Genomic DNA, 12,592 nt, shown 5'->3' on the forward strand with positions numbered 1-12,592 from the left:
AAAATTGTCCTGCAGCCATAGGCACCCTTTAGAATTGATTTTTTGTGACTTATCGTCATGGTAATCCCAAAGTGATTTAGCCTTCCTATAGATTGATCTGGGTGTTACTCAATCTCTAGCTAGGGCATTGAGGTGGCCTGGCTGGATATTCAGTTTGTCAATCACTGGTGATTGTATCATGCCACTAAAGCTTTTGGTGACTACATGATCACCAGACCAATAACAACATTCCTTCTTTTACATTTGGAGATAATGTATACCTTCAGATCAGCGGCACTGCTATGGGTACCCACATGGCCCCACAGTATGCCAACATTTTTATGGCTGATTTAGAACAACGCTTCCTCAGCTCTCGTCCCCTAACGCCCCTACTCTACTTGCGCTATATTGATGACATCTTCATCATCTGGACCCATGGAAAAGAAGCCCTTGAGGAATTCCACCATTCCACCTTGAGGAATTCAACCTCAGCCTGGTCCAGTCCACACAAGAGATCCACTTCCTGGACACTACAGTGCTAATAAACTATGGTCACATAAACACCGCCCTATACCGGAAACCTACTGACCGCTATTCCTACCTACATGCCTCCAGCTTTCACCCTGACCACACCACACGACCCTGACCACACCACACGATCCATCATCTACAGCCAAGCTCTGCGATACAACCGCATTTGCTCCAACCCCTCAGACAGAGACAAACACCTACAAGATCTCTATCAAGCATTCTTACAACTACAATACCCACCTGCGGAAGTGAAGAAACAGATTGATAGAACCAGAAGAGTTCCCAGAAGTCACCTACTACAGGACAGGCCTAACAAAGAAAATAACAGAACGCCACTAGCCGTCACCTTCAGCCCCCAACTAAAACCCCTCCAATGCATTATTAAGGATCTACAAACACTCTCACAAATCTTGGGAGACAGGCCAGTCCTTGCCTACAGACAGCCCCCCAACCTGAAGCAAATACTCACCAGCAACCACATACCACACAAGAGAACCACTAACCCAGGAACCTATCCTTGCAACAAAGCCCGTTGCCAACTGTGCCCACATATCTATTCAAGGGACACCATCACAGGGCCTAATAACATCAGCCACACTATCAGAGGCTCGTTCACCTGCACATCCACCAATGTGATATATGCCATCATGTGCCAGCAATGCCCCTCTGCCATGTACATTAGCCAAACTGGACAATCTCAATGTAAAAGAATAAATGGACACAAATCAGATGTCAAGAATTATAACGTTCAAAAACCAGTCGGAGAACACTTCAATCTCTCTGGTCACGCAATTACAGACATGAAGGTAACTATCTTACAACAAAAAAAAAGTCATTATGCAAGGTAGTCTATTTCCCCTTGTTTTTCCTACCCCCCTCCCCCTCAGACGTTCTGGTTAAACTTGGATTTATGTTGGAAATGGCCCACCTTGATTATCATACACATTGTAAGGAGAGTGATCACTTTAGATAAGCTATTACCAGCAGGAGAGTCGGGTGGGAGGAGGTATTGTTTCATGGTCTATGTGTATATAATGTGTTCTGCAGTTTCCACAGTATGCATCCGATGAAGTGAGCTCATGAAAGCTTATGCTCAGATAAATTGGTTAGTCTCTAAGGTGCTACAAGTACTCCTTTTCTTTTTGCGAATACAGACTAACATGGCTGTTACTCTGAAACCATTCCTTCTTTAGAATGTGTTTGTCTTCCATCCTAATGTCTGTACCAAGAAAGCCACTGAAACCAGACCAGTACTGGTGGAGGCAGCTGCCAGAACAAAAAGGGATCCTGGTGGCTCCTGTCAGCACCATTGACTGGCCAGTTGGTGGTGCCATGGGGGCAGTGCCCGCAGATGGGGTAGCGCACAGAGCTGCCTGGCCACGCCTCCATGTAGGAGCTGGAGGGGGGACATGCCACTGCTTGAAGTAAGCGCCACCTGGAGCCTGCATCCCTGATCCCCCTCCTGCCCTCTGAACCCCTTGGTCCCAGCCCAGAGAACCCTCCTGCACCCCAAACCTCTTATTTCTGGCCCCACCCTGGAGCCTGTACCCCCAGTCAGAACCATCACCCACTCCCATACCCCAGCCCCCTGAGACAGCCTGGTGAAAATGAGCAAGTGAGAGTGGGGAGAGCAAGCAACAGAGGGAGGGGGGAATGGAATGGGGCATGGGTGGGGCCTCAGAAGGAGTGGGGCATGGGTAGGGCAACGGTGTTTGGTTTTCCATGAGTAGAAAGTTGTCAACCCTATACTTAATGTGGAGCAGTTGATGAAGATGACAAGAATCAAAAAACCTCAATCTGGTTTTCTTCAGGGGTGGGCAACTTTTTTGCATGAGGGCTATGTCTAGGAATAGAAATCCTATGGCAGGTCACGAATGCTCACCTAATTAGGGTTGGAGTGCAGGAGGGGGTGGGGGCTCCAGGGTGGGGCCAGATATGAGGAGTTCAGGGTGTGGGAGGGGGCTCCAGGCTTGGGTGGGGGAGTAGGGTGCAGGGGAGGTGAGGACTCTGGCTGGGGGTACAGGGTCTGGCGATGAGTTAGAGTGTAGGAGGGTGCTCTGGGCTGGGACCAAGGGGTTTGGAGGGCAGAAGGGGGATCAGGGCAGGGGGTTGGAGTGTAGGGAGAGGCTCGGATGCAGGCTCCGGGGGGCGCTTGGCCACTGCTTCTGGGAGCTGCTTGAGGTATATCCCCACTCCAGCTCCTACATGAAGCTGCGGCCAGGTAGCTCTGTGCACTGCCCCATCCACAGGCACCTCCCCTGCAGCTCCCATTGGCCGCAGTTCCTGGCCAATGGGAGTTGCAGGGGTGGCACTTGGGGCAGGGGCAGCATGCAGAATGGAGCCCCCTGGCAGTCCCTACACATAGGAGCCACGGTGGGGCAATGCCGCTGCTTCCAGAAGCCGTCTGGAGCAGCCCCCGACCCTGGAGTGCCAGAGCAGGACAAGCCCCGCTCCCTAGTGAGAGCTCAAGGGCCAGCTTAAAATAGCTGGTGGGCTGGATCTGGCCTGCCAGCCGTAGTTTGCCCACCTCTGCCTTAGTCTGAGAAGTGGTGCTTTTTTTGAAGTAATGTCACAGGGTGTACCTGCCTTATCACACCTCTTCTTGCCAAGTGTGGCACTGCAGTTGCTTCCTGCTTCAGTACTTCTGACTTACGCTATGTCTACACTACCGCAGTAAGTTGACTTATGCTAGGCAACTCCAGCAACGTGAATAATATAGCTGGAGTGGACGTACCTTAGGTCAAGTTACCGCAGCATCTATGGGGGAAACTCTCCCGTCAACTTAGCTTACTCTTCTTATTGCGGGTAGAGTACAGGGGTCAACTGGAGAGCGATCTGCTGTCAATTTTGCAAGTCTTCACCGGACCCACTAAATCAACCAATGGTAGATAGATCTCAGAGCATCAATCCCAGCTGTAGTATAGTTGTAGCCTGAATTGTCTCATATTTTTGGACTGTAGGGAGTTAAGTCTCCATTTGATATATGTTGAGTCTAAAACTGTGTTCCTCCTCTTTTCTTTTCTCCATCTGTAATGACTGCAAAATATAGAGGCAATAACTCCTATAAAGCTAAAGGTTGAGGTGTGGTTAGTTGTCCAATGAGTTATTTGCTCTATACTTAAGCACATTTAACATCCTACTGTCTTTCAAAATGGGTGTCCAGTACGGCTACTACTTTGTTTAGTGTCCTACTCCAACAGTTAGCATGTGCAGGCTGCTAGAGCTCAGCCAGGCTTGTATGCTTCAGGACTTTTGCTTGTAAATACAATTCCCTACATTCAGAAGCTGTTAATGATGATTCCCTGTGACTTCCCTGCTCTGTTCTCAGAACAGAAACTGTTCACTTTAGTACCCATCTCCACTGATCCACTTAATTCCATGATCAATGCTAAGATTAGTCACTTCTAGTTGATAACTGGCTTTATTTAGAAGAGTTGGCCTTTCAGGCAAGGTAATAGGAAGAGGCTTACAAAAGGAATGTGGGGATCGAAAAACACAGCACAACCTGGAGTAAAAAGATCATGGCAAGAAGGCTATGAAGAATGGCAAAGGATGGGAGTAGGAGGAGAAGAGGTATGAAGCCCTAAATTAAGCAAACAATTAAGCATTGTGTTTAATACTTTGCTGAATCCATGTATGAATGACAGCAGGGAGGAGAGAAGACAAAAACAGAAGTGGTAGACACAAAATAAAAAAAACTTTTATCCTACCATAAAAAGGACCCCACACACCAAATCCCAGAGTATCCACAAACCTGAATCTTCAGACCACGTTCCCCATATGTGAGGCACCCATAGACTCTGCCTTGCAGACCACAGCTCACAGTAAAAATAGGGTGTGCATGTGGGCATCACTGCCCAGCCCCCTCTCCACTGGCCTTGGCTCTGCTAGAGGAGTGTTCTGTGCCCCACATGCCGCTCCACGGGCAGTGAGCTCAAGTGAGTCACAACAGGCAGCCAGGCTAGCAAGGACCTGCTGCCTATGACCCCTATACTCCACTGCTTGATTTCACTCTCAAGACTTTGGCGCACTCCCTACATGTCTGAGACGCTTGGAGTTTGTCCCTTAAGGCTGTAAACTAAGCGTGCAGCGCCTCACTGTGACCTGCATTCCAAACTACAGCCCCTGGCATGCACAACCAACCATAACTCCTCTCCCCCTGTAAACTACAGTCCCTGCCCCCCAGCATGCAGTGCCCCACCTTGACACCACCCTCCAAACTACAGTCACCAGTGTACAGCACCCCACTGCACACACCCACACCCTTAGAATCATAGAAGATCAGGGTGGGATGAGACCTCAGGAGGTCATCTAGTCCAACCCCCTGCTCAAAGCAGGACCAACACCAACTAAATCATCCTAACCAGGGCTTTATCACGCTGGGCCTTAAAAACCTCTAAGGATGGCGATTCCACCACCTCTTGAGGTAACCAATTCTAGTGCTTCACCACCCTCCTAGTGAAATAGAGTTTCCTGATATCCAATCTAGACCTCCCCCAATGCAACTTGAGACCATTGCTCCTTGTTTTGCCATCTGCCACCACTGAGAACAGCCAAGTTCCATCCTCTTTGGAACCCCCCTTCAGATAGTTGAAGGCTGCTATCAAATCCCCCCTCACTCTTCTGCAGACTTAACAAGCCTAGTTCCCTCAGCCTCTCCTCATAAGTCATGTGCCCGAGCCCTCTGATAATTTTTGTTGCCCTCTGCTGGACTCTCCAATTTTTCTACACCCCTTCTGTAGTGGGGGGCCCAAAACTGGACACAATACTCCAGCTGTGGCCTCACCAGTGCTCTTCCAAACTACAGCCCTAGCAGGCAGCACTCCACTGTGACCATTCTCCAAAATAAACCCCCAGCACTACACATTGCTCTGCCCTCGCTCTTCCCCACTTCAATTACATCGCCTGGTATAATACACCCCCCAGACTACAAATCCCAGCCTGCAACGCTCTAACATTAGCTCACCCCAGACTACAACGCCCAGCATGCAAAGAGGGGCCTTTAACCCAGTCTGTACTACAACTCCCAGCATGCAAACCCCCCTCCTCCGCCACCCGCTGGCGCAATGCATGCCGGCCCCGGAGCTGGAGTGGGCGCTCTCAGCCGGCTAGATTCCACGTGGTGCGTTAGTCGCTGCTGCTGGGGAGGTGTCGCTGTGAGAGCGGCTTGCGACGCTTTTTCAACAGTGCGGTGAAGCGGGGCTGCCGTATTCCGGGTGAAAATACCGGCTGTTGTGCCGTTGCCTGGCTGAGGCGGGGAGGGAGCGGCAGGAGACGGGGCGAGAGAGGGGAGGGAGCAGCCCTCACGCCCGCCGGCTTCCCCCTGGATGGTCCGTATCGCTGGCGCGGGGCCTCCTCCTCCCTGGTCCCTGCGGTGTCCGGCGGCGCGGCGGGCTGTGAGGCGGCCGGAGGCGGCGGGTCCCGGCGGCGGGCGCTGAAGATGGACTATGACTTCAAGGTGAAGCTGACCGGGGAGCGGGAGCGGGTGGAGGACCTGTTCGAGTACGAGGGCTGCAAGGTGGGGAGAGGCACCTACGGGCACGTCTACAAAGCCAAGCGGAAAGACGGGTGAGTGAGGAGGGGGCTCCCCGTGGGTCTGCCCCGGCCCCCTGGTTCGTGTCATCCCCGGGCCGTGCGTGCCACCCCTCGCCCGCCTCTTGCTGGCCTGCCTTCCTTCCCCGGAACCTGCTGCCTCATTAACTCCCGGCCTTTTGCCCTGTGTCTGCGCCCTGTCCAGTCCCTGCTGCCGTGTTACCCCCGCCCTGCCCCGTTCGTGCTGCCGCATTACCTCCCCGTCTGCGTCCTGCCCCGTTCCTGCTGCCTCATTGACCCCCGCCACATTATCTGTGCCCTGTCCCGTCCCTGCTGCCAGCTTATCCCCCCGCTGCCACCTCCCCTGTGTCTGTGCCCTGCCCCGTCTCTGCTGCCGTATTATCCCCACCACCCTGCATGTGCGCTCTGCCCCATCGCTGCTGCTGCTGCTGCTGCTGTGTTATTCCCAGCCACTTCCCGTGTGCCTGCAGCCTGCCCCCGTTCTTCCTGCCTCATTGGCCCCCTTGTCCTCTTATGTGTCTGTATCCTGCCTCTGTCACTCCTGCCTCATTGTCCCCTGTCACGTCCCCAGTGTCTGTGCCCTGTCCCTGTACTGGCTACCTCATTTTCCCCCCACCCATCACCTCCTCCTGGCTATGTCTGTGCCCTGTTTCATTGCTGCCGCCCCCCCCAATGTGTCTGTGTCCTGTCCCAGTCCCACGTTGCCTTTCTGCCCCCAGTTCATTGGATCCCAGTCCAGCTCCCTGAGCTGTGCCCTTGCATACCCCCATCACATCTTGCTCCTCTATACCCTTTCCTCCACTGCCTCTATCCATTGCTGCTTTACTATCCCCCTCATATTTTCTCCCACCCCCATGACTGCCAGATCCCAATGGCCCTCTGTTTGTGTGCCCTATCTCTGCCTTGCACCCTTAATATTGTTTCCCCTGGCTCTGTGGCTGTATCTCTTTCCTTTAGCCGTAACTATCTCCTTGTTCTTTACTCTGTTTGTCTCCACCTGTCATTGTTAGGAACAGTCACAGATGAAAATACACTTTCTCCAAACCTTAATGCTGGTGTCTCATATTAGTACTGGCAGCATTTGAGTGGAAAATTTTCTTTGGTTGAAAAATAATCCATATAACTTTCAGGTTTTTACTTCTGGGTAAATGGCTGTATGTTAGAAAAGCCTGTCTGCCACCATCTCTTTTGCGAGATTGGATTTAATTTTCATGGTGGGTTTGTGTCTGATTTATTATTGCTAGTCACCATTTTGAGTGTTCTTGCTGGTTGCTCCTATGATTGAAATCTTAGTCCTTGAAGGGTTTTAAAGCATTTTTGAAGATGATCTATTTTTATGGCCGATTCATAGTACAGTTTTTGGGAGATGGAGGTACAGGAAAATGGAGTGATCTGTAAAAATTGTTGAAAGAATACATATGGCAAACTGTCATTTAGTTTTATTAATCCATAGCAAAGCATCACTTTTTCAATAGCACAGCAGTAGGAAGTGGGGAGCAGGAGATATAGGAAATGCAGAGCTCAGTATTCTCACTGTTCCCCTTAATTTTAGCAATGTTTGGGTTGTTCCCTTTATCTTAATTCTCGTCTCCGATTTTCTCTTTCCCTCCCTCTACCCCCTTGGGATAACTTTATTAGTCTGTCACTGGTAATTTTCCCATGAATGTTATGATGGTGCATTTTAACCATTTAAAGTGGCAATGTTTTTATATTCAATAAACTGACTTATAAAAACACTTGCTTGCCAGTTATGGGTGAAAATTTATTAGGCTTGGTTTTATATACTTGTATCCTTATCTGAACGCTAATGTCATTATTACACAGAGAACTTTTACGTAAGGGAAACTTTTCACACTTTAATATTTAAATTTTAAAGAGAATTTTAAGCATGCTTATAATGACCTTGGCATAATCATTACGGTATCTGTTTTGGAAACAATGCAAAATCTTGACAGTTGTAGTGGAAATATAGGTGAAAATTATTTAACAAAGTTTTAGTGAAGCGCTGTTCCCCTGTTTTGGATATGTACTGTTTAGCAAACATTTCTGAAGTTGATGTGTGGTTTTTTTCATTGATTTTTTCAAAAGGAATGCCAGTCTGTAGCCTCAAGCACAGAGCCTCAGGTGTTGAAGGGTAATTGTAACTAGCTTCTGTGTCTACTTTGGAATTTTTTTTTGTAGTCTTTAAGCATATTGGACCTCTGCAGTGATAGGAAATTTAAAATTTGATACTACTTGTGATACATGTTTTAAAAGTAGTTTTTTCAGCAGAATCATCAGTCAGTGACATTTAAGAGATTACTGTCTGGAGTTACTGCTGGCTGCATTATCGTTTGTCTAATTACATTTTTCCTGACATATGACTCAGAATAAATGTGCATTTTAAAAAAAAAAGTCTAGCTAATTTTATGCAAACATGGTCTTTAAAACAGGATTTTATTCATGACTGTTTATACTTGTATACACTTTGAAATTCCCAGTCCTCAGAAGAAAAATATCAAGATATTTGATGTATTGCTTTATACATTTTTCTAGCTTGGTCTATTGCTGCCTTTTTTCCTTTTTCCTCCCTTCTCGCTCCAAAAAAAAAAAAAAAAAAAAAAAAAAGCCTTTGAAGTAGCTCATTGATTTGCTTTAGTTGCCTATCACATGGTAAATTATAAATATTCAAACCAATATGTAATCAGTGTTCTTCTTGAATGTGTGCTTAAAAAAAATCTAACTCTTTTGCTGGGATTTGGGAGAGGCAGGGATTAATTTAAATATGAAACATGACTTTTTTGTTGTATTAACTTAATAAAAGGAACATTGTTTTACAGGCATAAATGTGCAATTGTAAGAATCTCAGTATTCTGGGCATTTTATGAAACTAAGAGAACTAAATCTTTGGGAACTGATTTTTTTATATATATATATATATATATATATATATATATGTGTGTGTGTGTTTAAATTCCCTGCATGTGGATGCCCAGTATTTTCATGAGTAATTACGTTATAAAAACAGCATGAACACATTCAACAGAACTAATTTTAATAAACCAACATATGCTACTATACATTTGAAGGCTGTGGCTGCATTTTTTGACATCAGTCTAGTAGTAGCAAAAATGATCTGTTATATTTAGGGCACCTTTCTTCTAAAATGCTATGACAGTTGTTTCACCAGTCATTCTCACTGATGGCTTTCACAGTCACCTCTGAGGTGAAAATATACCAGTTTAAGCAGCATTATATCACAACCATAGGAAAGGAATTATAAAATAAAAATCTAGTTGGATCTAGGTTCTGGATCAAGGGAATATTTTTAAGTAGGCAGAATGTAATAATCTTGGTGTCCTAACCAAATGCTGAACTTCTGTACTCTCTGAAAAGTGTCATGGGCTCTCTAGTAACTTGATGAGGTCATGTTAGGTTTTATGCCACATCCCACAGACAGCTACTCTAGCTGTGCTGTGCCCTCTGGCACAATATGTGAGGACTTTTGTTCAGGACTGAGTCAGTCAAGAGATTATCATTTACTGAATCACCAGCATCTAATTTCATGAAGGTTTCTTACATAAGTACTGACACAACCTGAACCTGACTAGTTTGAGATCATCCCAATAACAGTCTATGGTGGTACAGCCAAAGTTCCAGGTATTTTACAAATATGCCGTGGAATTCATTGCCTGCTGCAAAATTGTACTCAGAACTTAAATTTTCATATTTAAAAAATAAGTTTGCAGCCTTCATGGCTGCAAGGCATCTTCTGAATATAAACCAAAACAGAGTTGTCTCCCTGAATTTTGGAAGAACTACAAACAGTTGCAAGGCAAGTGTGAACTGTCCCAATTATGTTTTTGTTAACTATGAAATCCAATGATGGCAATTCAAATGTAAACATGAATTGTTTCTCTGCTCAGACATTAAAAGAAATATCAAAATAGCATGTTCATTTGTAACTGTTTAAATTACACGTATTGGAATGGGAGGCCTGGGGGCATTTGATTGCTAAATTGGGGAGCAAACTTCAAGGCACCAACATTTTAAACTGCATAAATTAGGTATAATCTGGTATGAAGTACATAGAGCATTGATTATAGCTATTAGGCCATGATTTCTTGGTTTGTTAGGAAGCTATGCAGGCTCCTCCTTTTCCAAAAGTGTCCCCAGTTCCTAATAAACCTAAATCCCTCCTCCAAAGACCATCATCTCTTCCACACATTTAGAGACGGGCAGAACTGTAGGGTATGTGGCCCTGTGCGTGTAACTGGAAGCATTTCAGAGAATGCTACCATGGAGGTCCTGCACCTTAAGCCCTTTCCTAACAGCCTGACTTTGATCTCCGGGACTTCTCTTCTGTCTTTCTCCATGTCACTGTAACCTATGTTTACCATGACCACCAATCCTCCCCAGCACTGCATATCTGTCTAGATGTTTCAGGAGGTCCACAACCTTTGCACCTGGTAGGCAATTCACCATGCAGTTCTCCTGGTCATCACAAACCCAACTATCTATATTTCTGATGATCAAATCCCCCATTACTAGTGCCTGTCTATTCCTAATAACTGGGGTTCCCTCCCTCGGAGAGGTATCCTCAGTGTGAGAGGATACCGTGACATCATCTGGATGGAGGGTTTCAAGATATTCTCCTTCCTTGAGGCTTTCATCCTCCTTAACAACAGACGCTGTCAGATTGAGAGTGGGACCTCTCTACTGTTTCATTGAAAGTCTCATCTCTGTATCTCCCCTTAGCTCCTACAGTTCAGCCACTCAGACTCTGAGGGTCATGAGCTACTTGCCCCAAATGAACTCATATGCCTACAAGGCAGAAAAATCATACATTCTGCATTTAGAGCAATAAACTCTGCTGCTGGAATTCTGCCTGCTTGAATTAAACTCAGTTCTCCCCCTCCTTTTTCTCAGGTTTATGTATGTCTCTCTCAGGACCCTGACAATTTCTGAAAGCCTATTCTGTGTGGCAAGGCACAATTATATTTATGTAGCACTTAATGAAAATGTTTCTAAATAGTCAATTTACAAAGAGAAAATTTGTTGGATTAGGGTAAGAATAGAAAATTATGAAGTATAGCCAGTAGGTGACAAGTAGTAATTACCTATTTAAGTGTAACAACAATGAAATCCATTGAGGGCAATCTTGAAATATAGCAAAATCTGGTGTTTTTATTAACTGTTTTCTTTATTCCTCTCTTTTTGGGGAAGAGATATATATGTGGTGAGTGGAGTTAAGCTAGCTAACATTTTCTTCATCATTGTTCTAATTCAGACTTGCAGTGCCACTTTTTTTTTTTCTTTTTTCTTTTCCTCAATGGAGGCAGCATAGCAAAATTTTTGTTGTTGTTTTGTAATAACGTTTCAGCAGGTGTAACTTCCAATGTGTATTAGGTGTCGTTTATCTTAGGAGTGTTAACTAAAGTTGAAGAGAGAGTATCTCATCTGGGTATATCAAACTTTGAAAATATTACCAGTTGTTTCCTGTCACCCAATCAAATCCAATACAAAACTTCTTCATGAAGGTCTGTAGGAATTGCATAAGGAATGAGATGGTGAATAATATGAAGGCTTTCTTATTCTTTGTATAAATCAATGGTTTGGCCTCCATTTGTAATACTGTGTGCAGTAGTAGCAATCCCATCTCAAAAAGGATATTGGGGAACTAGAGTGAGTGCAGAGAAGAGCAGGAATCATAGAATATCAGGGTTGGAAGGGACCTTAGGAGGTTATCTAGTCCAACCCCCTGCTCAAAGCAGTACCAATCCCCAACTAAATGATCCTATTGGCGAAGCCCGCCCACTGCTAAAGGATCCCCCCCCCAGCCTAAGAGGGGGATCCATCCAACTAAACGATGGAAGGCATGGAAAAAATTCTTGTATAAAAGAGTGAAAAGATTGAGATTTGTTTACCTTAGAAAAGTGATGAATGAGGGGACATGATAAAAACGAATGGTGTAGAGAAGGTTACTTGCCCTCACTGACACAAATTTGCTCCTTATTTCCAGTCTGAATTGGTTTAGCTTCGTCTTTCAGCTGTACCGGGAAGGTGAAGATTTATTTTGAAGTATAATTGTTAATGACAATGAACAAGTATTCTTAGACAAAATGCTAGAGAAGAGGTTGAAATTTCAGTTAAGTGCATCACATACAGCATCTGAAATTGCTGAACTGGAGCAGCTGAGACTCTGCAAATTACAAATTGCAAGCAATGCATGGAAGTTACAAAGTCAGCAGGTAAACCTGCAGCATTTAACTTCTGTGAACTAGAGTATAGAATTTACAAATTCCACTTGCTTTGCTTGCTGTATACGTAAAATGTACATGGCTTCTAATTAAAATTAGAATATTTGTCCTGGGTTTTTCTGTAATTTCCGTTACCATAATAGCTAAACACTTCCCAGTTAAACTAGCTTTGCATAATGAGGATCCTAGTACATTTCATGGAGCTGTCTGCTCTCCAGTAAGAGGCTGTACTCATGATATACATATTTCTTCTTCCTCACATTCTCTCACCCCATTTATTCTGTTTAGAG

At 45.5% G+C, this 12,592-nt stretch overlaps 1 protein-coding gene across 3 annotated transcripts in view; it reads left to right on the forward strand.

Moving 5' to 3' along the window:
• Window positions 1–5,628: 5,628 nt before the first annotated feature.
• Window positions 5,629–12,592, forward strand: part of CDK8 (cyclin dependent kinase 8) — a 197,984-nt gene continuing 191,020 nt past the window's right edge. The window contains exon 1 of one of the 3 annotated variants that reach the window (XM_073340405.1): window positions 5,629–6,078. In XM_073340405.1, the coding sequence (XP_073196506.1) occupies window positions 5,951–6,078 (128 nt within the window). In that variant the 5' untranslated portion in view covers window positions 5,629–5,950. The remainder of the gene's footprint in view (window positions 6,079–12,592) is intronic. The other 2 variants (XM_073340395.1, XM_073340415.1) reach the window with 2 other exon arrangements.

The sequence above is a fragment of the Lepidochelys kempii genome, chromosome 1 (assembly GCF_965140265.1).
Source record: "Lepidochelys kempii isolate rLepKem1 chromosome 1, rLepKem1.hap2, whole genome shotgun sequence".
NCBI classification, from domain to species: Eukaryota; Metazoa; Chordata; order Testudines; family Cheloniidae; genus Lepidochelys; species Lepidochelys kempii.